General features: G+C 39.3%; 1 protein-coding gene across 1 annotated transcript; it reads left to right on the forward strand.

Moving 5' to 3' along the window:
• Positions 1–10,080: 10,080 nt before the first annotated feature.
• LOC117470273 (extracellular calcium-sensing receptor-like) lies at positions 10,081–23,816 on the forward strand. The gene is made up of 8 exons (XM_034114985.1): positions 10,081–10,245; positions 10,938–11,226; positions 11,309–11,395; positions 11,532–11,723; positions 14,582–15,115; positions 15,203–15,427; positions 22,712–22,835; positions 22,924–23,816. The coding sequence occupies exons 1-8, from the start codon at positions 10,196–10,198 to the stop codon at positions 23,814–23,816; spliced, it is 2,394 nt and encodes a 797-aa protein (XP_033970876.1). The 5' UTR covers positions 10,081–10,195.
• Positions 23,817–26,325: the final 2,509 nt, after the last annotated feature.

Consider the following 26,325-nt stretch of genomic DNA (forward strand, 5'->3'; position numbering starts at 1 on the left):
CATCACCCAAATCCCCTGACTATTCTCTCAACTCAGTATTTACATTCTTATATTCAAAGAAAATCAGTAATATCTTTAAAAACTACAAGTCCTTTTCTATCAGCTGTGCACCGTTATGGTGTAAATATAACCTATCTACCAATTGGATCAATTATAAAAGTCAGCCGAATTACTATTGATACTGCAAGGAGACGTATTTTGTGAAAATAAATGTAAGATATTGTGTAATTGTTGATATATTTTGTTTGTCCACAAGTCTTCTCATCAGGGCTCTATAAATAAAGAACTACGGCAGATGTGTAATATTTAATGCAGCCGAACCGTGTATTACAATGCCGTTATGTGATGACTTTCAAAGAGAAAAGCAAGAACACTCGGAATAAAGTATTATTTTATTTTTAAATGTTTTCCGATTTCACATCGCATAAACACCATCTCCCAACGTGCATTGCGGCTAAAACATCCAATCAGCGAGCTGAGGATCTTTCCTACATCTGTTTCCGGTATTGTTCCTGTAATGAGAGTTCACATTTATGCTACATTGAAGGGTGGAATCGACTACACATCTTCAGAAACATAATTTGCTTCAGATATACTGTAACTCATAGCAATATTGTAACCATTAAGAAAAGCCAACTGCATTAAAAACCCAGTTAACAAACACTAGTTAAATATTTTTCCTTCAGTAATGAAGATGTAATTCCAATGTAGACACACCTGGGGTCGCTGTTCAGTCTGTTATGCTGAGCCATGCATTGTCTGGAACGTAAAAGGGACGAAGAAGACAAAGTGAAGTGATGTACTTCCGGTTCCACATGAAAACATTCCCAGTGCAAAAACAAATTGCTAAATAAAAAGATAAAACACTGGCATGTCATTTACGTTAGAATAAATAGAATGGTTTTGAATAATAGATGAGAGTAAAATCTACGTCACTTTACAGCCCCGCCCACTTTTGGGGAAACCAACGCTGTCATTTGAACGGCGATCAAGCCTGAAGCCACAGAGCTCTTCTGTTACTGTCCTTTCTTACAGAAACACGTAACTCTGGATTTGTTTTAATGTTTGAGGTGCAATAAACGACACAGCAGCTTTTTGTCATGTTAAAACTATTAATTTATGCCTCTCTCATGAGAGTAACAGCTGGCGAAATTACAGCCTCGCCTACTGATTTTAATTTAACCATATATCGAGCCCGATCGTCGATTTCAAATGTGTGCTCTCAAATGATATTTATAAATGACTATTATCATTCTTATAAGCAAGACAATAAATGGCAAAGATATGTAGAAAATAAACGTATTTAAGATACGTTCATAACAAACGTAACGTGGGAGAAAATATGTTTCTAGAAGATATGTAGAAAATAAACGTATTTGAGATACGTTCATAACAAACGTAACGTGGGAGAAAATAAGTTTCTAGCTAAACGTAATTGAGAATGCAGTTTAGTTCTGTGGGAATGTAATTTTTAGGAGACAGGGTTGTTCAAAAGTGCTTTACAAAAATGAAAGACATTAAAGCTCCCATGTCATGCTTTTCCGGTTATTACCCGTCCCCTTGTGTGTTATGAAGGTTTTTATGCATGTAAACGGTGTGCAGAGTCAAAACCCTCAAAGTACACCCTGTAGCGAGTAAAACTCTAACACAGAAAATACCTCCCCAAAACGCCTCGTTGGAGATACGTCACTGTCCATTTGATTCTTCCGGGTACCGCATGATGTCATGCGGTACCCGGAACAAAATGGACCAATCCGGAAGAGCTATGGTCACACCCAGCGGCGCTGGCCGCACCCTCTGCCAGCCTAACATTTACTGTTGGAAGCTCTGGTTCAGTTCACAATAGAGATGGCAAATCCGGATCCTTTTACGGACTCAGGGTCTTCTGAGTCAGTCATTGAAGAGATCCGGATCATACGAGTAATTTGAGTCATATGAGTCAGCATCACCAAGACCGTAGAAATCCTATCGGTGAAACCGAAAAGTTGTTGCATTTCACGAGCATATTAAACTGACGTTATATTAACCTCCGCTACACAGTGTATTTTGCTTTAATAAAAAATGTTGATCACAAAAAAAAGGGTTATTTTGCGATTTGGCAAATCTGAGTCTGCTGTTGACTCGTGCATGAGGACGAGTCTGCTGGATCTCTGGATCTGCTGCTATATGGCTACGGCTCTGAGTCTGCACAAGTCTGCTCTGCTGTGTTTTGCACAGTGAGTCAGGATTTGCGAATCTGAGTCTGCTGTTGACTCGTGCATGACGACGAGTCTGCTGGATCTCTGGATCTGCTGCTATATGGTTACGGCTCTGAGTCCGCACGAGTCTGCTGTGTTTTGCACAGTGAGTAAGGATTTGCGAATCTGAGTCTGTGAAGTTCCGCTGACTAACTCGTAGGCTACTGGTCTCTCTCGATCATTGACCTGGATTCACGGATCCCGCGATTTTGATTAAGTCCATTATGTTTCCGGCTCTAAATTAAGTTTCAGTGTAGACTTCTAACAAAATTGTCATGTTGTGCAACAGTCTCCTGCGTGTAATAGCTGCATTTCCAATAAGGATCTTACTTGGCAAAACGTTTATTTTGAACATAGCACACAAAAAGAAACAAACAATGACAAATGATAGAAAATTGCAAAACAGTTAGAATATATAAAATGTCTTAATTATACAATTATTATTATTAAACATATAATTATATCTAATCATATTGCCCCCATATTTTCTCATGGACTGCGTAATCATTGCAATACTGGTGTTTGTATGTGTTAAATGTGTGTAAAGTGGTGTATTTTGCTTTAATAAAACATATTGATCACAAAAAAAAGGTCATTTTGCGATATAGCGAATCTGAGTCTGCTGTTGAATCGTGCATGATGACGAGTCTGCTGGATCTCTGGATCTGCTGCTATACGGTTACGGCTCTGAGTCCGCACGAGTCTGCTATGTTTTGCACAGTGAGTCAGGATTTGCGAATCTGCGAGTCTGCTGTTGACTCGTGCATAATATAGCCGCGGGAGCCGGGTGCTGGAGGAGGGGCTATGCTCGTGCACATGACGAGTATGGATCTCTGGATCTGCTATGCTATTACGGTTAGGAGCCGTCGGCTCCTCTGAGTCCCCACGAGTCTGCAGGAAGTTTCACTGATCCGCGTCCCCTCCCCTGAGCCAAACGATCACTTCTGGCAGCTATCCTACTTGCTAAAGGGTAGGAAGATGGACTGGGGTACGTTGTAATGTGATTTTACATGTTATAAAGAGAGTAGCGAGTGACGCAATTTATAGTTTAAATTTGTACGTCACACCAAGTGTGGGACTCAAAGGACTCGGGTTAATGGAGAGGGGAGACTCGTCACGTCCAGCTCATTTCTAGGATCCGGGTTAATGATCCGGATGAATCAGGACTCGCCCATCTCTAGTTCACAATCGATCCAGTCATGCCAATGCCAAGGACCTGTTTCCTGAAATGTGAGGAGAAATCTGAGCTGTTTGTCCTGCCGACGGAAGAACCACGACGAAGTCAGTGGTTGAAATTTCTTTTTAACACTGTTCCTTCAGAGGTTCGAAGAACGTTACTGTGTGCGTGCCATTTCACAGACGAAAGCTTCCAAAACATTGCCCAGTTTGAGGCCGGATATGCACAGCATTTGAAACTGAAGGACGATGCTATTCCTAGTTTGTTTGGACCGTTTGGAGCAGGGGAAGATTCGGGTACACAACCTGTAAGTTTGCATTGTTATTTGTGTATTGATCAAACAAGACTGGTTAAATGTGTAAACTGTGTCGGACTGCTAAGCCATTGACACAGTGCTAACTGTGCTAACTAAGTTGCTAGCGTTTCCATATATCAACTCTAATATCAGCAGATGGCCTTGCATACATGTATCTCATAGCAGGAGAATGTCTGCATTCACACACGAAATACTCAAAGACAGTATACTCCGGGTGATTTGCCGTACGGTCAGTCGCGAAACGTAATTACATTATAGCTGGAGTAGCGTGTATGCTACCGAGCTAACCAACGGAGCTAGACATGGGTTTGCTAGGGAAAACATTTTTGTTATGCCAGCTACAATGAATGTAGCAGACTACCCGTATAAGATTGCAATTGTAAACACGTTCTTGCTAGCCTAATATGAATCACTAGCTTTTGTTCATAGTGGTTTTATTACACTAAACAAGCCCAGCTTACTGGACTAACGACGTTGCTAGCGTTTAAACATATCAACTACAATGTCAGCAGATGGCCTTACATGTTTGTCATGGCAGGAGAATGTCTGCAGTCACACACGGAATACTCATACAGTATACTCCGGGTGATTTACCGTACATTGTGACAGTACATGTACATACTGCATGTATAGCTAACGAGGCTAGCTATACATGCTAGCGCAAAACAATGTATTCATGCCAGTTACAATGACTGACCGAACGTAGCAGACTACCCGTATAAGATTGCAATTATAAACACGTTATTGCTAGCCTAATATGAACCACTAGCTTTTGTTCATAGTAGTTTTATTACACTACATTATAGTTGCCGTTCCTCCGAGCTAGCGTTCATATCGTGTTAGCTACCAAAGTAAACAAGAAAGCTAGGTTAGCATATTAGCTGGCAAGCTTACTGTGTTCATTAGATAGATGGATTAGATAGATCCACACTCCTACCACAACTACTACTAACGAATCTAAAACAACTAAGTTTCTCTAATATTTTGTGATTTGCATTTCATTTCGTCCAGCCAGATCCTGCCGACAATACATGACGGGACTACCACACTGATGCATCGTCCTAAAAAGCCCCGGCTGCGATAGGCAAGATGCCGACAACGGGGAGGAATTGATGATATACCGTGTATATATGTATATTTATGTTCATTTTGTACATTTCTAAAAATAAAGTTTAATGGAAATACTTAGTAGGCCTATCCTTTCTTCCCTGAATTATTTGCTCCTCTAACATATCATTCATATATAGCAAACCATGATTTGATTTCTCATCAAACAGTAGTAGTTTATTACAGATAAAAATAACTTACTCTTTGTTATGACCGGCTCGTAGGCCACAACGGAAAGACAAGGAGACATACACGAGTTTACAAAACCACGGCACATTTATTGTGGTAAATGCAGAGATAGGTGGTCGAGGGGAGAGGATCTTCTGCAGCCGCTTTGGAGAGAGACAGGGGCCGCCGTGTGACTCCGGGCAGCTGGGCTTAATAGCACCTCGGCTCCGGCCAGGTGTCCGTGATCGCGCTGATTAGCCTCTTCAGCTCCACCCCATCGTAAGACCTGCAACACACCTGCACAAAGGCCCTGGGGCCGTCACACTCTTCTATAACAACAGTTGTAGGTACAGTTCGGTTAGTTAGCGTATAAAATATACGGCTGTACCGACGCCATTATAAGACTGATGTTCCGAGAGCGAGCCGAAAAAAGCACTGTTAGACATGGGCGGAGCCTCTCTGGTGGTTGACTAATCAGAACAGAGTGGCCGAGCTGACCAATCGGAGCACACTAGGCTCACAGGGAGGGGGGGGCAAGAGCTCCAACGAGTCGTTTAGTGGAGAGAGTGAATACTGCTGAATACACATACTTTACAGAGATGCTGTATGCGAAACCAATGTGAGTTTGGAAAATTGCACAGTATAAATCTATTTTAGTATACCTCAACAATGTAATTATGATCAGTGGAAATGGCCATGACATGGGCCCTTTAAGAAAAAGGCATTGTAAACAGTCATTAAAAAGCAACACAATCTACCTGCAATCCAATTACTCTAAACGTGTAATAACGTGCTTTAACCAGTAGGTGGTTTGGCTTAAAAAGCTGTCAAGTTTACAGTGTTAACAAAATAAAATATACTGCTGTTTCTGGTTTAGTTTACGACGGATATATTTTGTTATTGTTTTATATTTGTAACACAAAAGCGATGGAAAAAACCCACAGCAACACAGAAAAGATGGTCTTAACATGACCCAGCGGTCTAGTAGTTAACCTGTTACGCACCGCCCCCCCCGGTACCGGGCGGATAAACGCGTCATTTGCAGGAAACAACGTCTAAGGAATCTTAATATTTAATAAACTATGAATGTTTTATATCCATGTAACGGGAAGAAACTCAGCTAACTGATCTTTTACAAAAAAAAAATCCAAAAAAACCCCACAATGCCAACACTCAGCCTCTGAATTAGCCATGAGGAAAAAATGTAACCTAAAACGGCACCTAAACTCACTCATAACTCCCTTATTACTTATCCTAGATACACAGCCAACCCATCGATTAGCATCTCCTGGAGACACAGAATCTGGGGGTGCCCACCTCAACACTCAGTGATAAACATTTGCGACGCTATAAACGAAAGCGTACATCAGAACATGTGGAGCTAGGTAGCTAGAAACGCTAACATGGCTTACCTTGGTCAAAACTGGTCTTCAATGGCATTAAAACGATAAAAAAACGATGCTGCAGTTAATCCATAGGTTAATCCAATGTGTCTGTGTCCTCTTTGAAATGATTTCTGATAATCCATAAGCAATAAAACTGCTTTTTCGTTTCCAAATGTCAGAGCTAGAGATAGGTCCACTCTGATGGAAAATTACATGCGTGAAGCCCCCACCTCTTCTCTTCACAACGTGTGTGTGTGGGGGACTCCCCCTTCGATTATATTGGCTCTAACGGTCAGAAAGAGGTGTCAACCATCAAAATTGAGCAAGGGGGGCCAGAGATATGGGGAAAAAAACATTTTCACCCAAATCACCTCAGAGGTGCAGTGGTTTTGGCTAAACCTCTCTAAAAAGGTCAAATGTCACTTGTTTTGCATCAATATTGATACAGCGTACTTATTATATGTTGTACTTTGGATTCCTCAAGCTTTTAGTCTACTAACCCATCATCCAAGGGTACTTTTCACTATAAGTAAAAAATAATTTTTGGACGGACACTATAATTTACAGTTTTTTACTATGTAAAATCTGAATTTTCTTTAAAATAAAAAACATCTATATTGATTCTGACACTTCTACATCCAACTCACAGATATAACCTTGCTTTGATAAAAGAAATTATTCATATAACCCTTTTAGAAGTTAAGTTGTAGTCATTTGTTTTGGGCATGTCATTTTTTCGAGCCTGAAACATGAAAAACAGGCTTGGTGCTTAACAGGTTAATAAAAAACAATAATATCAAAACAAAATATTACTACTAACTTTATTGTAAAATTAAAACAGAACGGTAAAAGAATAGTTTCCGGTCTATTCTGAGGACCGATCTCTGTAGATAAATAAAGAACTACGACAGATGTGTAATATTTAATGCAGCCGAACCATTTATTAGAATGCATTCATGTGATGACTTTCAAAGAGTAAAGCAAGCACTGCTGAATAAAGTATGATTTTATCTTTTACGAAACGTTTTTTTTTATATGGAATGCAGTTGGAGGTCAACCAATCACAGAGCTTGAGAACTAATCACGGGGTTTGTCAAACAGAGCACATGGTGTAGTCCTAAACGATAGCTGGGGATTCTGGGTAGTGTAGTGTCTTCTGCCATCCTAAACTCCGAAAAAATATTTGTTTCTCCGAATCGAAGGGGAAAAATACGAAAGCATTGCACACAATTTAAACCAATCAATGTTGTGTAATTAACAAGGATAATCTGGTGTTTTTTAGTTGATGAGTAGTGCAGATATCACTGTCAAATCAATCAACAGTAAGGGGAATACTTACTTCCGGGTGTACAATTCTCCATTATCCAATGGGAATGGACGCTCACATTGCCTTTAACAGCCGCCGACACAAACGAATGCCGTGCTTCCATGAGCGTGAAATCCCGCCGCAGATGGGAATACATTGCAATCAGTTGAAAGCTATTTGCGTCCCTTTATGAAGCTGAAGGAGCCTAGGAGCGTCCCAACTGCATGCCTCGGGACCCTGACCAAGCGTCGCTCCTGGACGTTTATGGAGTGAGAGTGTGTTGCCATAACAACTGAGGAAAGCTACACCAAAGCCACTAAAAATGGTAGGAAGAGAGGGATCCCTATATTACACACTGCTGTTTTGGCTCTACAATTAAATATACGGGAAAAGACACTGAGATTTAGGAACCTAAACAGATAAAGGTTTCAAATTACACACCGAGAATTGCTTTGCTTCAGACTAGATGCTTCAATAGAACCAAGAGTTTTTCACTGATGAAAAATGACAATCATTTTAATCATCAGGTAAAACTTGAAATTCTATATCCGTTAAAGACATTTTAGGGGATGTATGACCCACCTGTGACGGTCCTTCGATCTATCTGTTGTCTGAATACAGCCGAACCTTCATAGCTTCCCACTTTGACAAATCTAAATACAGCATGAAAAACGCAATGCAATCAGTTCCAACAATGGTACACTATAACCTAGTTACAGGTACTGAGCCTGTTTTTCAGGTCTCAGGCTTGAAAATGACATTCCCAGAACAAATGACCATATCTTCCCTTCTAAAAGGGTTAAATTAATAATCTTTTTTCTCAAAGTAATGATAAACCTGTGAGTTGGATGTAGAAAAGTCAGAATCAATATAGATGTTTTTTATTTTAAAGAAAATTCAGATTTTACATAGTAAAAAACTGTAAATTATAGTGTCCGTCCAAATATTCTTTTTTACTTATAGTGAAAACTACCCTTGGATGATGGTAAGGTAGATTAAAAGCTTTAGGAATCCAAAGTACAACATATAATAAGTACCCTGTATCAAGATTGATGCAAAGCAAGTGACATTTGACCATTTTAGAGAGATTTAGCAAAAAGAAACCACTTCTGGGGTCATTTGGGTGGATTTTCCATATCTCTGGCCCCCCTTGCTCGATCTTGATGGTTGACACCTCTTTCTGACCGTTAGAGCCAAGAGAATCGAAGGGGGAGTCCCCCACACACACTCATTGTGAAAAAAAAAGTGAGGGCTTCGCGCATGCAGTTTTGCATCAGAGCGAACCTATCTCTAGCTCTGACATCTGGAAACGGAAAAGCAGTTTTATTGCTTATGGATTATCAGAAATAATTTCAAAGGGACACAGACACATTGGATTAACCTATGGATTAACTTCAGCAGCGTTTTTATCGTTTTAATGCCATTGAAGACCACTTTGGAGAGACTACAGAACCAAGGTAAAAATGTTAGCATTTTTAGCTACCTAGCGTCACCTGTTTTGATGTCTGTTTTTGTTTATAACGTCGCAAATCCGTATAATTCAGTGAAAATGAGGGTACCCATCGATTCTGTGTCACCTCACGATGTGAATCGATGTCATGGATGTGGAGAAGAGATAAATAATAAGGTTTTGTGAGTGATTTTCGGTGCAGTAATCTGTTAGCATTTTTCGCTCGTTGCTAATTCAGAGGGTCAGTGTTAGCATTGTGGGTTTTCTTTTGGAAAAAAAATTAAAATGATCAGTTAGATGAGTTTCTTCCCGTTACATGGATATAAAACATTCATAGTTTATTAAATGAACATGCCCTCAGACACTGTTTCCTGCAAGATGTTGCGGCAGTGCCCCGGTACCGGGGTCTCTCGGGCTTAACAGGTTAAATAGCCAAAACAAATATAAATATAAATATACTCAATCTCAAGTTTTATTTCCAAGCCTAATTCAAAAAATTAAAAACATTGTTTTAAATTAAAACCCTATTGCTCTGTTCACTGGAATATTTTTAAATGTTTTTTGGTCACAATGGACACCATGGAATTAAATCAACAACTGTTTTTCTCTATAAGTGGAAAATGTCTTAATGAGAGACTATATCCATAATAATTGTCCTCTTAATATATTTATTTTTCATGATTCAGTCTATGTTAACTCCTTTTAGTAAATCAGGCGGAGCTGCTGATGTCCAATCCAGTCACACTCTGTCATCAATAAGATGTAACACATAGGTGACAAAGTGTTTATAACTTGCCTAATTTCTTGCTCTCTTTTTCTCTTTCTCTCTCTCTCTGTCTATTGGGATGTGTAATATGAATCGACTTGTGTTATTTTGCTTGCTTTACTCTCAATGTGTCCTAACTCTAATGTATACCCCAATATCCAGCAACCCCTCGCCACCATCTTCTGCCAAAGTATGCAAACTCCAAAACAGTTTTGAGCCAGGCTTTGTGGCCAAAGGTGACTATATAATTGGAGGGATCTTCCCCCTTCACTATAACCAGGAGATGCCAGACCTGAACTGCACCTACAGGCCACCACCAGTAAAATGCAATGGGTGAGTTTTGATTGATGTGGAAACCATAGTGAGAGTATATAACTTGTGTATGAAACATTGTGTGCAACTAACATTCTTGTTTTATTGAATGATTAAACAGAATATACTTGTATTGACTAGGTTTTAGTATTCATTGATAAGTTAGCGTGTTGGCTTGAATTAATTGCTTTTAAAAAATCTTTTTATCCAGAGAAAGACATGCAAAAACTGACTTTGACATAGTTTTGGGTAGGTAATTCCCTAATTATTTATAAAATGATTTAAAGAAGATTCATAGAAAGATATGTACTTTGATACTCTTTATATTAGAAAATGATAAGTTGCTCCATAATACAAAAATAAATGATTTTGAATGACTTAGAAGTGCAGCATTTGAACAATGTCTCTATTTTCCTCTAAATAAGTTCAAATTTACATTGGTCTTTCATAATAACAACATGCCAATTATAGGGAACTTATTAAAGACATATCCTGGGAACATATTATAAAAATAATGAGAACATGCAGACAAAGAAACAGATCAGTTATTTTATCACATCAACCAAGATGCAATGCTACAATTTAAAAGTATTTAAAATTAACATCATCTCTGCCTTTAATTGTACCTTTTCTACACACAATAAGTTTGAATGTGTATGTTGTGTGCATCTGTGATGTGTTTCTTGTGTGCACCTGTGTCTGTTTGGCTGCAGATTTGATCCCAGGGCTTTCCGCTGGGCTCAGACTATGAGGTTGGCAGTGGAGGAGATAAACCAGAGTGCAGAGCTATTACCCAATTACACACTTGGGTACAAAATCTTTGATTCATGTGGATATCCACTGACTGGCCAGAGGGCTGCTCTGGCTGTGTTAAATGGGCTGAGTGAGGATGACTCTCCCACGTGCAGCGGTGCCTCTCCACTCCTCGTTGTGATCGGGGAATCTGGTTCTGCTCAATCTATGGTGGTGTCAAGAATCCTGCAACCATTCAGAATCCCAATGGTAATGATTTTTTCTTTTATCTGTAATCCCCCAAACATTTAATTGCTTTACTATACTCAATTTTGTATCCTTCTTTAAACAGATCAGTTACTTTTCTTCGTGTGCATGTTTTACTGACAGAAAAAACCATCCCACCTTCTTCAGAGTAATCCCCAATGATGATTATCAGGTGAGAGTGTGGCCTTAATAGGTTGTTGATCATTCTTCAGTGAAAAAAAGAAATGTATATTATTCAAATGTAGTCTGTAAAATGTTCTTTATGTGTGTGTTTTGAGCCAAGTGTAACTATTTCCTGTTGAATGTAGGTGAAAGCCATTGCTCAGCTGCTGGTACGCTTCAACTTCACTTGGGTGGGGTTGGTGCGAGGAGACCATGAATACGGGCGCTTCGCTGTGCAAGGTTTACTGAGAGAATTACAGGGTACCAAAGTGTGTGTAGCGTACCAAGAAATTATACCTATGCTCTACAATCGTCAGAGGACTCTGGAGATCTTGCAGGTACATGCCAGGTTTTATAGAATTAGAGAGCTCTTATCACACAAAGATAACTTTATAGTAAATTCCCTACATCGGGAATGTTTACGTTATTTATTTCATAACAATAGACTAACAACCCAGCTAGAAATGTTTGGTTCTAAAAACATTCTGAGAATGTTACATTCATTGTTCTAGGAATGCTTTCAGCGGGAAGTTTTCTTTTGGTTCCCAGAATGTTCTTCTGAAAGGTAGGATAACGTTCTCTAAAAACATTCTTAAAATGTTTGGTGATAACCTTCCGAAAATGTTTTTGATAACATTGTTAGAACATTATGCCCTACTATTCTTAAAACGTTTTCAGCAGAAGCTTTTATTTTGGTTCCCAGAATGTTCTTCTGAAAGGTAGGATAACGTTCTCTAAAAACATTCTTAAAATGTTTTTGATAACATTGTTAGAACATTATGCCCTACTGTTCTTAAAATGTTTTCAGCTGCAAGTTAGATTTGTTTATGTTGCCAGAAGGTTATTATTTTAGAGAAGGATAACATGCTTTATGTTTAACACATTATGCAAATGTTCTGTGGTAACAATTTACTAAAATATTTTTACATCATTAGAACATAAAGGCGTAATATTCCTGTAATTGTTCAACTCAAAATTCCTGGGTAAGTGGACTGACCACTGTGGTCATTAGGATGATTTTGATAGTTTACTTAACTATTGGAATTTGACTATTAACACATGTAAAAGGATGAATCGGAATCAGCTGGTGAAAGTAACATTTGTTTATTAGAAAAGGGGAGCTGGGAGTGGAGGTTGGTTATGGCAGCAGTGGGAAACAGTTGTTCCAGGATGGAGAGGCCTGGCTGGTCTTGGGAGTGTGGAAGGCCTTGTATTCCTCCTGGGAGACACATAAAAATGAGTGTGGGACAAATGCAGGCAAAGTTGTCAAAGAATATGCTGGTAAAAAGCTAGAGCGGCACGCAACAAACCGTTCACGGCAACAATCCGGCAGGGAATGAGTGCAGGCTGCAGGCTTTCATAGTGTGGCTGATGAGCAGGTTGCAGGTGTGGTTGATTGGAGATTGCTCCCAGCCGTGTCCAGCAGACCAGCAGGCAGAGAGAGAGACACACAGTAGAAACAAACACATACAAACACTAACAGGGGTTTCAGGGACGGGCAGTGACAGTCGGTCCGTTCCTTTATATGTCTGTCGGTCTCAAATCTAAAGGGTGCAATAACGATTTTGATCCAATATGCATAAACAGCGGACACTGTTTATACGCAGCCCTCACAAACCACACACGGCCAGATAGCTTATCCAACAGTTAGAACCTACATACGAGACACAATCTTTATAGTCAGAAAAAAGTGTGATTATTTTCTGATATTTTACACATATGATATTATGAATACTGTGGGCCTACATACCTTAGTGTGATTATAAGTGCATGTGAGTGAATATTGGCATGCATAAATTCGTTTTTATACGTCCTATTCATTGTCTCAATGCGCTCATACATCTTAAGAAAGTTATCACCAAAAATGTTAAGAATTTTTTTAGAGAACGTTATCCTACCTTTCAGAAGAACATTCTGGGAACCAAAATAAAACGTCCCGCTGAAAACATTTTAATAACAGTAGGGCATAATGTTCTAACAATGTTATCAAAAACATCTTAAGAAGGTTATCAAAAACATCTTAAGAAGGTTATCAGAAACATCTTAAGAAGGTTATCACCAAACATTTCCAGAATGTTTTTAAAGAACGTTATCCTACCTTTCAGAAGAACATTCTGGGAACCAAACTAAACCGTCCTGCTGAAAACGTTTTAAGAACAGTAGGGCATAATGTTCTAACAATGTTATCAAAAACATCTTAAGAAGGTTATCAAAAACATCTTAAGAAGGTTATCACCAAACATTTCAAGAATGTTTATAAAGAACGTTATCCTACCTTTCAGAAGAACATTCTGGGAACCAAAATAAAACGTCCCGCTGAAAACATTCCTAGAACAACGAATGGTAACAAACATTTCTAGCTGGGAACTCACACATGCCAACGCAAACATGCAATATCTGCTAACAGCTTATCATGAATTACGTGCTTGTTTGTTTTTTTCAAAAGGAAAATATGGTGACATCAGATTTTTTTTAAAACATCCTTTTCAAACAAATGCAACAAGTTTGTTTTTTATAGCGCTCTAGAAATAAATCTGACGTTGACCATGACCGTGTCAATATTTGCCATAACAGGAACGTTTTATAAAAAAAGAATAACATCCTGAAAACATTTTCAGAATGTTTCTTGGAGAATGTTCTTCATTTGTTATCATGTAACATTGAGGGAACGTTTTATAAAGAACATATTTAATGTGTTACCCAACAACGTCCAAAACACATCCTTAGAATGTTGCAGGCAAAACGTTCCACCTTTGTTAACATATCACATTAAAGGAACGTTTTATAAAAAAACGTTCTGTCATCTCAGGCCTCAATAAGATCCTCGGAACATCCTCTGAATGTTGCAGTTAAAACGTTATGTCTTAGTTAACCTTAAACCTTATAGGAACATTATTTGAAAAAATAAACATCCTAAAAAGGTTCTTTGAACATCAGATTAAAACGTTTCTTTAAAACCTTATTAGAACCAATAGGTAACGTTAGCCAAAGTTGTGAGAACGTTCCCCGCTAGCTGGGAAGTAGATAGGGTTTATTAGCGGGCACTGCTGTTTTCCAAAGTATCTTTTTTATATACTTTTTTTTAAACATATAATGACTCTACACACATTACCTATTAGTCATTCTTTAACCTACTTTTTTTTTTCCTTTCCATGTGAAACGATTTCCTCCATCATTGTTTGCCTTATCTGTGAAGGTGATGCGTAGCTCTACTGCAAAAGTGGTGGTGGTATTTTCGACTGAGGGGGAGTTGACGCCTTTCTTGAGTGACTATATGACACAGAACATCACTGGAATCCAGTGGGTTGCCAGTGAAGCCTTGATCACAGCATCCGTATTTACAGCCAGTGAGTATTACCCCTACCTAGGGGGCACCATCGGGTTTGGCATCAGAAAAGGTAAAATCTCCGGACTCAGTGACTACCTGCAGACAGTCAACCCTCAAATGTATCTTAATAATACTCTAGTTAAGGAGCTGTGGGAGGCCCTGTATGGTTGTGACCCTTCTCTGTCGTCTGGATCCCTGTTGCCTTCCTGCTCAGGACAGGAGTCCCTGTTAGAGCAGCATTCAGCCTACATGAATACATCCAGCCCTAGAGTGGCCTATAACGTCTATAAGGCTGTGTATGCATTTGCTCATTCCCTGCACAACCTTCTTCTCTGTCAACCGGGCAGTGGCCCTTTCCAATACAACTCATGTGCTCAAAGCAACAACATATACCCCTGGCAGGTATATTTACATTTTCTTACAGTAATTTCACTTTAACTGTCTTTTTAAAAAAAAATTCACATTTCATATTATCTTTTGGTTTTCAAGCTCCAGCACTACCTCCAGGAAGTGACATTTAACATTGCCGGGGAGGAAGTGAACTTTGACCTAGATGGCGACTCTATATCTTATTATGACATTCTCAACTGGCAGAGAGGCATGGGCGGGAACATTGAATATGTCAACGTGGGGTTGTTTGATGGAACCAAGCCTGCCGGAGAGGAGCTGTTAATCCAGGAGGACAGGATCATGTGGGCAGGGCATCAGAGTGAGGCAAGCTGCTCACACTGTGTTTTTACCTTCATCCATCAGATGCCAGCTTTTGAAATCCTGTAAGTTTAGGTGGAGGTAAGTCAGGTGGCCAGGAAAAGCTGGATAAGATGTGAGTCCCTTTGCATTACAGTGAAAATAAGTTGAAAGCCCACGATACAGTGTGACGTGTTTTGTGATTAAATGCTCCACATTCTCAAGATAGTGGTATGAGGACCCAAACGCAGTAAAAAAAGGGAACCAAGAAGTATCAACAGAAACCGAGCTTTATTAAACAAAAGGAGATGACAGAAAAAAATAAGAAACTACTAAACATTAACAAACCGGGGAAAAAGACAGACATTAACAAACTTACAAGCATGGGCAGACAGGTTACCAGTACAAAAAGACAACGACCGAACAGGGAGCAAAGGGGGAGAGAAGACGAAACACACAGAAGGGTAATCACAAGACACAGCCGAGGCCTGTACTACGAAGCCGGTTCAACATAACCTGGATATGTTTGAGTTACCCGCCTTACCTAATCCAAAACAAACGGACTCTCGCTAAGCGGTCCTACGACGCTGGTTATCAACTCGTTAACTCAAGCCAGCTTTGCCCTATCTAGTTATGTGCGCGTTCACATAAAAGGGGCGGGGTTAGCAATATTTGACAAATCACAAACATGGAGAAGCGTACTGACAGCACAGCATCATACTTCCATCCATCCATCCATCTTCTCCCGCTTATCCGTGGTCAGGTCGCGGAGGTAGCAGTTCCAGCAGAGAGCCCCAAACTTTCCTTGCCCTGGCCACATCAACCAGCTCTGACTGGGGGATTCCAACCCAGCTAGACATTTTTGGTTCTAAAAACATTCTGAGAATGTTACCATTCACTGTTCTTGGAATGTTTTCAGCGGGAAGTTTTCTTTTGGTTCCCAGAATGTTCTTCTGGTAGGATAACGTTCTCTAAAAACATTCTTAAAATGTTTGGTGATAACTTTCTTAAGATGTGTTTGATAACCTTCTTAAGATGTTTTTGATAACATTGTTCGAACATTATGCCCTACTATTCTTAAAACGTTTTCAGCAGGACGTTATATTTTGGATCCCAGGATGTTCTTCTGAAAGGTAGGATAACTTTCTCTAAAAAGATTCTTAAAATGCTTGGTAATAACCTTTTTTAAATATTTTTGATAACATTTTTAGAACATTATGTCCTACTATTCTTAAAAAGTTTTCAGCTGGACGTTTTATGTTGGTTCCCAGAATGTTCTTCTGAAAGGTAGGATAACGTTCTCTAAAAACATTCTTAAAATGTTTGGTGATAACCTTCTTAAGATGTTTTTGATAACCTTCTTAAGATGTTTTTGATAACATTGTTAGAACATTATGCCCTACTGTTCTTAAAACTTTTTCAGCGGCACGTTTTATTTTGGTTCCCAGAATGTTCTTCTGAAAGGTAGGATAACTTTCTCTAAAAACATTGTTAAAATGCTTGGTAATAACCTTTTTTACATGTTGTTGATAACATTGTTAGAACATTATGCCCTACTATTCTTAGAACGTTTTCAGCTGCAAGTTAGATTTTTTATGTTGCCAGAATGTTATTATTTTAGAGTGGGATAACGTGCTTTATCGTTCCGATTTATCAGAAGTCTTTTTTTTTATTAATGCGACCAGCAGCTATATATAATGTTGCTTGGAGAATGTTCTTCATTTGTTATCATGTAACATTGAGGGAACGTTTTATAAATTACATCTTTAATGTGTTACCCCAACAACGTCCAAAACACATCCTTAGAATGTTGCAGGCAAAACGTTCCACCTTTGTAAACATATCACATTAAAGGAACGTTTTATAAAAAAACGTTCTGTCTTCTCAGGCCTCAAAAACATCCTGAAAACATTTTCAGAATGTTGCTTGGAGAATGTTCTTCATTTGTTATCATGTAACATTGAGGGAACGTTTTATAAAGAACATCTTTAATGTGTTAAATCATTTCAAAGGGACACAGACACATTAGATTAACCTATGGATTAACTTCAGCAGCGTTTTTATCGTTTTAATGCCATTGAAGACCACTTTGGAGAGACTACAGAGCCAAGGTAAAAATGTTAGCATTTTTAGCTACCTAGCGTCACCTGTTTTGATGTCCGTTTTGCTTATAACGTCGCAAATACGTATAATTCAGTGGTAATGTCGGTGTCAATAGATTCTGTGTCACCTCACGATGTGAATCGATGTGTTGGATGTGGTGAAAAAATAAATAATAAGGATTTGTGAGTGATTTTCGGTGCAGTAAGGTGTTAGCATTTTTCGCTCGTTGCTAATTCAGAAGCTCAGTGTTAGCATTGTGGGTTTTCTTTTGAAAAAAAAAAAAAATGATCAGTTAGATGAGTTTCTTCCCGTTACATGGATATAAAACATTCATAGTTTTATTAAATTAACATGCCCTCAGACACTGTTTCCTGCAAGATGTTGCGGCAGTGCCCCGGTACCGGGGTCTCTCGGGCTTAACAGGTTAACATATCACATTAAAGGAACGTTTTATAAAAAAACTTTCTGTCTTCTCAAAACATCCTCTGAATATTGCAGTTAAAACATTATGTCTTAGTTTACCTTAAACCTTATAGCAGGGGTGCCCAACCAGGGGAGATTCCCAGTCGATCGCAAGATGTGTTTAAAAATAGAACAACAATATTCTGTTTGATCGTTAATGTTCTATAACATAATCTTCCTGTGCCAGAATAATGCACTTGAATGCATCAAAGCTTTGTGATTGGCCGGCGTGACCCCATGTGTCGGGGCGTGGCTGGTGGGCAGTGGGCACTAGTTAGCTGACGTTGTCCGTGTCAACAGGAGTGACAGTCGGCACACACACAAGACCGCAATTATTGCAGAAGCAAAAAAGCCCAAAATATATAATTTTCACTCCGAGTGGGAGGATGATTATTTTTTTATCTATTCCAATTCAAAGTCCATCTGTCTCATCTGTAATGCGAGCGTGGCTTTACCGAAGAAGGGTAATTTAGGAGCGGCATTTCTAAACAGTGCACAAACGCTACGAGACGGGATTCCCTCCTAATTCTGCCATACGCTCCCAAAAGGTGAGGGACCTGAAAGGACAGCTAAATGCACAGCAGTCCATTTTCACCAGGCCCAACAACAAGAGCAAGGCTGCTACCATAGCATCACGTTTTGTGAAACACATGAAGTCTTTCAAAGACGGCGAAGTTGTGAAAGAAGCATTCCTGGAGGCTGCCGACGTGCTTTTTGGGGACAGTAAAAATAACAGTAGCATTTCAACAGGTTTTTGATATAATAAAAATTCAACTTAGATACCGTTATTAATCAGCTGTAAGTTTTAGTTTGTTTGAACTTATTCATTATAATTATTGTACAAAATGGTATAGGAATGCAAACATTAAGATCTGCTCTGTTTAAATTGATTATAGTCTATTATCAATTCAGGGTTAAGAAACTAGTGTTGCTTGCATCCTATTTTAAAGGCATTTCTTTTTATACTCTACTAAAATGCAACAAAAAAAGGGTTTGATTCTATTAATTTTGTATTTTTTATTGCACTTTGGCAGCAGATTCCTGTGTAGCTTCAGATCTGAGTTGTCTTATTAGTAAGCCTAATTTATACTTTTGTAGCAACACTATTTTTATATAATGGCAAAGAAAGGGTTCAGAGTCTTTTCTTTTTTTCCTGTGTCATATGTGGCAGCACTGTTCAATGTTTCTTGAAAACATGACCCACTGTAGTATGTGACGTGTGAATAAACTCCAACTCTGTATCAACAACACTGTTGTGTAACTTCAGTTAAATACTTGTATGTGTGTAGATTAGAAAGAGGTAAGATAAAGGATTTGCAGTATTTTATGAAGTATTAATCGTACAAAAGTCAGTTTTATACAAGTAGAAGTGTGTATTTACCTGATAGTAGGCTGTCAGTAATGGCTACGCCTCTCTATTTGGACTGGTAGATCTCGGCAGACTGGCAACTTTAAAAGTAGCTCTCGGTTCAAAAAAGGTTGGGCACCCCTGCCTTATAGGAACATTATTTGAAAGAATAAACATCCTATAAAGGTTCTTTGAACATTAGATTAAAACGTTTCTTTAAAACATTATTAGAACCTGTAGGTAATGTTAGCCAAAGTTGTGAGAACGTTCCCCGCTAGCTGGGAAGGCGCTCCCAGGCCAGCGAAGACATATAATCCCTCCACCTGGTTCTAGGTCTACCCCTCGGTCTCCTCCCAGCTGGACGTGCCTGGAACACCTCCCTAGGGAGGAGCCCAGGTGGCATCCTTACTAGGTGACCGAACCACCTCAACTGGCTCCTTTCGACGCGAAGGAGGAGCGGTTCAACTCCGAGTCCCTCCCGGATGACTGAACTTCTCACCTTGTCCCTAAGGGAGACGGCAGCAACCCTGCGGAGAAAACCCATCTCCGCCGCTTGTATCCGCGATCTCGTTCTTTCGGTCATGACCCATCCTTCATGACCATAGGTGAGGGTAGGAACGAAAATGGCCCGGAAGACAGAGAGCTTTGCCTTCTGGCTCAGCTCTTTTCGCCACAACGGTGCGGTAAAGCGACTGCAGTACCGCTCCCGCTGCTCCGATTCTTTGGCCCATCTCACGCTCCATTGTTCCCTCACTCGAGAACAAGACCCCGAGATACTTGAACTCCTTCACTTGGGGTAAGTAAGCGTCATACTTCCTGAATGAAAAGTGAACTATAATATTAGACACATATTAAGACGTTAAACTTTAAACATCCATGACTTAAACACTTTATCCAGGATAAAAGCAACATTTGCACATGCAAGGTGAATACAGCTGGTAAAAAAAAAGTGTTTGAATGCGTACATTAACAGGTTTATGATATCACTGCCCCGTCTAAGACACGAGTGGATCTGACTTTAATTACATTTGACTCCAGTGTTTCGTCAACTTAATGTGTTGCTTAAAATAATACTTCTGCATACAGTATGTGACACTGTGAGTGTTGCACAGCCAGATACGGCAAAAGAAGCTGACTCAGATAAGGAAATATATGATACATTATGATGTGATATGAATGATAATGGGACACATCGACGTCTGCACTCACAGTGCCGCGGACTGTACGTAATGTTACTTTGATCCAGGTACTTATGTTAACTTGTGGAAGATATTTAAGTAAGCTTTCTTAACGCAAATGTTGTATTAGTCAGATTGCTCTGAAGATGGGAGGTGATATTCTATTAATTTTCACGTTCACACAGTCAGTTGATTTTTGCCAGACGTCTTTCCTGCAACGGCAGTTTTTCTGTATTTCCTTTATCCTGTAATATTACTTGATAGCTTTAAACTCTGCACACTGAGCTCTGATTGGTCAGCAGGCGGTGCTTTCACTGAGTTGATCTCTTATCCTGGAACCTAACCTGCTCCGGACCAGGCTAGCCGTTCAGCATAAGTTACCATGGAGATCTAGCCCGCTAAGAAGTGAACCAGCGTCGTAGGCCCGGAAACCCAGAGTTTTCCCTAAAGTTAGCTCGCTAAGCGAAAATCGTAGTACTGGCCTCTGGGCAGGGGAGGCAGAAACACAAAGGAAACAGGTGAACACAATGAGACAATCAGACACAGGAGGGCAAACAGGAAGGAAGACCAGACAGAGGGAGTCAGAATTTAAAAAATAAAGCCATAACTAAACAGACAAAACTAAAATCATGACACACATTATATTCCTTCTGGTAGAATTCTTCTAAAATAAAAATAAATATTCATAATTTTAAAGCTACAAATTCTTGAATAGCTTATGGATAATACCCCCGTCCCCAGTGTGAAAATAACATCTGCACCTCCACTGTTTTCTGCCCTTATATAAAATGCCACAATATGAGAAATGCGTATCACAATTTTACTTTCTGCAGCAGCTAATTGCTTGTAAAGTGTAAGCAACAATACAAAATGCAAAGCTCTTCACTGATGTTCACTAGAAAAATAAGTATTTTTTCTGATTAACCTGTTCCACTCTGAGCCTGTTTTTCAGGTCTCAGGCTCGAAAATGACATTCCCAGAACAAATGACCATATCTTCCCTTCTAAAAGGGTTAAATTAATAATCTTTTCTCAAAGTAATGATAAACCTGTGAGTTGGATGTAGAAGTGTCAGAATCAATATAAATGTTTTTTATTTTAAAGAAAATTCAGATTTTACATAGTAAAAAACTGTAAATTATAGTGTCCGTCCAAAAATTATTTTTTACAGATAGTGAAAACTACCCTTGGATGATGGGTTAGTAGACTAAAAGCTTTAGGAATCCAAAGTACAACATATAATAAGTACCCTGTATCAAGATTGATGCAAAACAAGTGAAATTTGACCTTTTTAGAGAGATTTAGCCAAAAACTGGGCCATCTGGGGTCATTTGGGTGGATTTGACCTATCTCTGGCCCCCCTTGCTCGATCTGGTTGGTTGACATACCCTTGTGACCGTTAGAGCCAATAGAATCGAAGGAGGAGGCTCCCATAGACACACATTATAAAGAAAAAATGTTGCCGCTTCGCGTGTGGAAAGCGAAACTAAACTGGAGGAATGTCTCCTTCTGGAGTTTGGAAACTAAAACGCAGTTGTATTGCTTATGGATTATCAGAAATAATTTCAAAGAAGGCACAGACACATAGGATGAACCTATGGATTAACTGCAGCATCGTTTTTTTATCGTTTTAATGCCATTGAAGACCACTTTTGACCAAGGTGAGCCATATTTACATGTTTAGCTTCTTGGCTCCACATGTGATGATGTACGCTTTCGTTGATAGCGTCGCGAATGTTTATCACTGAGTGTTGAGGTGGGCACCGTTAGATTCAGTGTCTCCAGGACACCAAAAAATAGTGTTTGGTTGTGCATCTAGGATAAGTAATAAGGGAGTTCTGAGTGAGTTTATGTGCCTTTGTCGGTCCCGTTTTTTGGATCGAGGCTAATTCAGAGGCTGAGTGCTAGCATTGTGGGGTTTTTTTGAAAAAAAAAATTAAAAAGATCAGTTAGCTGAGTTTCTTCCCGTTACATGGATATAACACATTCATAGTTTTATTCAATATTAAGATTCCTTAGACGTTGTTTCCTGCAAATGACGCGTTTATCCGCCCGGTACCGGGGGGAAGGCGTGAAACAGGTTAAAATAGCTAGAACCCGCAAAAACTGACAATGCAGTTATCAAAGCTGTCCCTTTTTTGTTTTTAAAAGGCCTTATCAAGGAACTGACAAAATATGTTGGCACACTGCAGAACTGAAAGCCATTGTTTACTCCCTATAGGTGCCTATGTCTGTATGCAGCACCAGCTGTCTTCCAGGGTCCCGGAAAGCTGTCCGTCGTGGGGAGCCTGTCTGCTGCTTTGACTGTGTACCATGTGACAGCGGCAAAATTAGCAATCAGACAAGTGAGTTTAAAATCTTGAAATAAAAGAATCACAATGCAATTCTTGTATTTCACTACCAACATGTTATATTTGATTATTTTCCCTTTAGATTCCATAGAGTGCACATTTTGTCCTGATGACTTCTGGTCAAATATTGACAGAACCGTCTGCATCCTCAAGATAGTGGAGTTCTTGGCCTATGATTCCTTGGGTATAGCCCTGACAGTGATCTCTGTGGTGGGTGCCAGCCTCACTATAGCTGTCTTTGCGGTCTTTTTCTACCATAGAAACACAGCCATCGTCCGTGTAAATAACTCTGTACTCAGCTTCTTCATCCTCTTTGCTCTGACTCTGTGTTTCCTGTGTTCCCTGGTGTTCATTGGAGAGCCAACATATTGGTCCTGTATGCTGCGACACACTATTTTTAGTATAACGTTTTCATTTTGCATATCCTGTATTCTGGGGAAGACCCTGGTGGTGTTGGCTGCTTTCACTGCCACCAGACCAGGGGACAACATCATGAAGTGGCTGGGGCCCAAGCAGCAGAGGGCCATTATTTTCATTTGCACTGTAATTCAAGTGGTTATCTGTGCTGCCTGGCTCATTGAGTCTCCCCCTTTTCCATCCAGAAATACACAATACGAAATTTCGAAGATCATACTGGAGTGCAGCGTAGGTTCCAGTCTTGCATTCTGGTGCGTTCTGGGATACATTGGTCTACAGGCCTGCCTGTGCTTTATACTGGCTTTTCTAGCACGTAAACTGCCTGGCAATTTCAACGAGGCCAAGGTCATCACTTTTAGCATGCTGATATTTTGTGCTGTGTGGCTATCATTCGTCCCTGCTTATATCAGCTCTCCTGGGAAATATGCTGATGCAGTGGAGTCATTTGCCATTCTGGCTTCCAGCTTTGGCTTGTTGTTCTGCCTGTTTGCTCCAAAGTGTTTGATTATTTTACTAAAGCCAGAGAAAAATACAAGACAGCACCTAATGGGAAAATAAAAGTAGCTGATAAGTTGAAATGTATTTGAAATTCTAATCAATGTGCAACATTGTTATTATTATTATTATAATTGTTTTAATTATAATTATAATTATTATTTAATTATTATTTAATAATTTATTTCACAATTGTATTGACTGGATATTTGTATAATACTTATATATTGCAGCTGAGCAACCACAGTACAGTGTACAAAATAATCAAGTATACTTAGAAGGAGCATATTACTGTAATGTATAGAATAAATAAAGATATTTATTAAATAAGCAAAGAGCTTTAGTGGTGAATATTCATTGGAATTTTGTAGGCTGAATTTTTTGGGAAAATATTGTCTACTGATCTTGTACCTTGCTAAACCTCTGAGCTTTAGTTTTAGATTGATCCATGGTCAATGTGTAATGGTTTTGTACAAACCAGTCAAGAAAACCAATAATACTTAAGTATTATTATTAGTAAATACGTATTAAAATGCTCCCAAAAGACTAACATTTGCATAATATTGTGTGGTTTTTTTTCTGTTATTGATGATTCTGCAACAGTGTGTGTTTGTACTTTCTTCTTCTTGCTGGGAAGCACACGGATTGATACAAAAAAAAAGGAAATAATAAAGAATAAAATATGGAAAGTAATATTTAAATAATCCAGGCCTAGAGTCTTTAAAATCATCGTCCAACACATTAAGAAAGAGCCTAACCTCAAAGGAGCAGGATAAATCGGGAATCTGTGTTTTAAGAGGACAAGTAAAACAGTTGCAGTCTTTAAAAGGTGGCTCCTGATGCCGCTCCTAAAAGAATTGAATTGAGATTAAATAAACAGCCCAAGGACACTGCCAGATCCATGGTCAATGTTTAATGGTTTTGTAAAAACAAGTCAAGAAAACCAATAATACTTAAGTAAATATTGATTAAAATGTTCCTAAGAGTCTAACATTTGCATGATATTTTGTGTGTGTTTTTTCTGTGCGTAATCTGGGATTGCTTCATCTTTTTTAACCAAGCTGTTATTGATGATTCTTGTAGATCGTGATCGTTGTTCTCGCGTCCAGGAGGAAGTTAAAAAGAGACAATGTTGTCTCAAAGTTTCAAATGGGTAATTTAATTAAGTAACGTGGTTTTGAAACAAACAGAGCAAATCAGGAACACAGCGCCATGTTCGTGAGGGGAGGGAGAAGAGAGAGCGATTCTACGTGGAGCGAGCTAATATCCAATTCCTGGCTCCTCCTCTCATTGGCGGCTCTAACGAAAGGGGGACCTCCCTCCTCGAGTTCTTCTGTGTCTGATATCGCGTAAATCAGAGACGTTAGACGTTGTGTGTTCATTGTATAACTCCACACGCCTTTTCTCCTCATTCTCATTCATGACTTTTTTATTTAATGCATTTTAATGGCTGTAATCATTTTTAGCGTGAAACCTGAAGTTACGTCATCCCTTTAAGGGAGATGTTTTGGAATATTATGTTTAAATGGGTCTATACTCAGGGCTTTGATGTGCTTAAAGGTCTGATCGAGACATGTTTTACTGCACTTTTTATCAGCCATCTTTCAAATGGGCTCACTTTTTGTTATATGCTGATGTGTATTCCATACTCTAGTTAGATTATGTTAAACAAGCTGCAGAGCTACCAGTTATGTGTTAGGAGTACTACAGATAGTAGGACCTTTTCACCTCCGCACCGGAAACCACAAGGTTTTCTTGCCTGCCATCTCTATCGTTTGGGGATGGGGACCTGCACACGGGATTTGGGTGGTTGTTATATTGTTGTCTGTTGAGGGTATGTTTGTATATTTGCTTTTATTGTTTTTCTGTTTTCTTAGTTTTTTGTTTTTGTTTTTTTCTCCACTTTGCAATTGCCTGGGCCACTGCACTTTCCAGTTTGTATGGGATAGATGGCAGATAATGGTGTGACTCCAGATAGACCCAACTCCACAACATTCTTGTCCTGGAATGTAAAGGCTACAGCCCTGTCAAAAGGTCAAGAGTTTTTTTCTCACCTCAGAAAGTTAAATGCAGATGTCGTTTTTTTTACAGGAGACACACTTGCGCATCAAAGACCACCATAGGCTAAAAAAAAATCAACATTATAGTCAGGTCTTCCACTCAGATTTTGACTCCAAAGCCAGAGGTGTTGCAATCCTCATAAATAAGAGGATACATTTTTCCACCACTAACATTATTTCTGACAGAAATGGGAGATATTGAATTATTACTGGTATGATTTGGCAAACTCCTGTTGTATTGGTGAATGTATATGCTCCCAATTTTGATAATGCAGCATTCTCTAACAGCTTGCTGAGCAAAATTCCATGTCTAACACCCACCTTTTAATACTGGGAGGGGACTTAAACTGTGCTATTGACCCATCTTTAGACCGCTCTTCTCCCACCACGTTGTCTCCGTCCACTATGGCAAGGTCATTTTCTAACTTTATGTCTCTGAATTAGAGATGGGCGAGTCCTGATTCATCCGGATCATTAACCCGGATCCTAGAAATGAGCTGGTCGTGACGAGT

This window comes from Trematomus bernacchii, unplaced genomic scaffold (genome assembly GCF_902827165.1).
Source record: "Trematomus bernacchii unplaced genomic scaffold, fTreBer1.1, whole genome shotgun sequence".
Taxonomy (NCBI): Eukaryota; Metazoa; Chordata; class Actinopteri; order Perciformes; family Nototheniidae; genus Trematomus; species Trematomus bernacchii.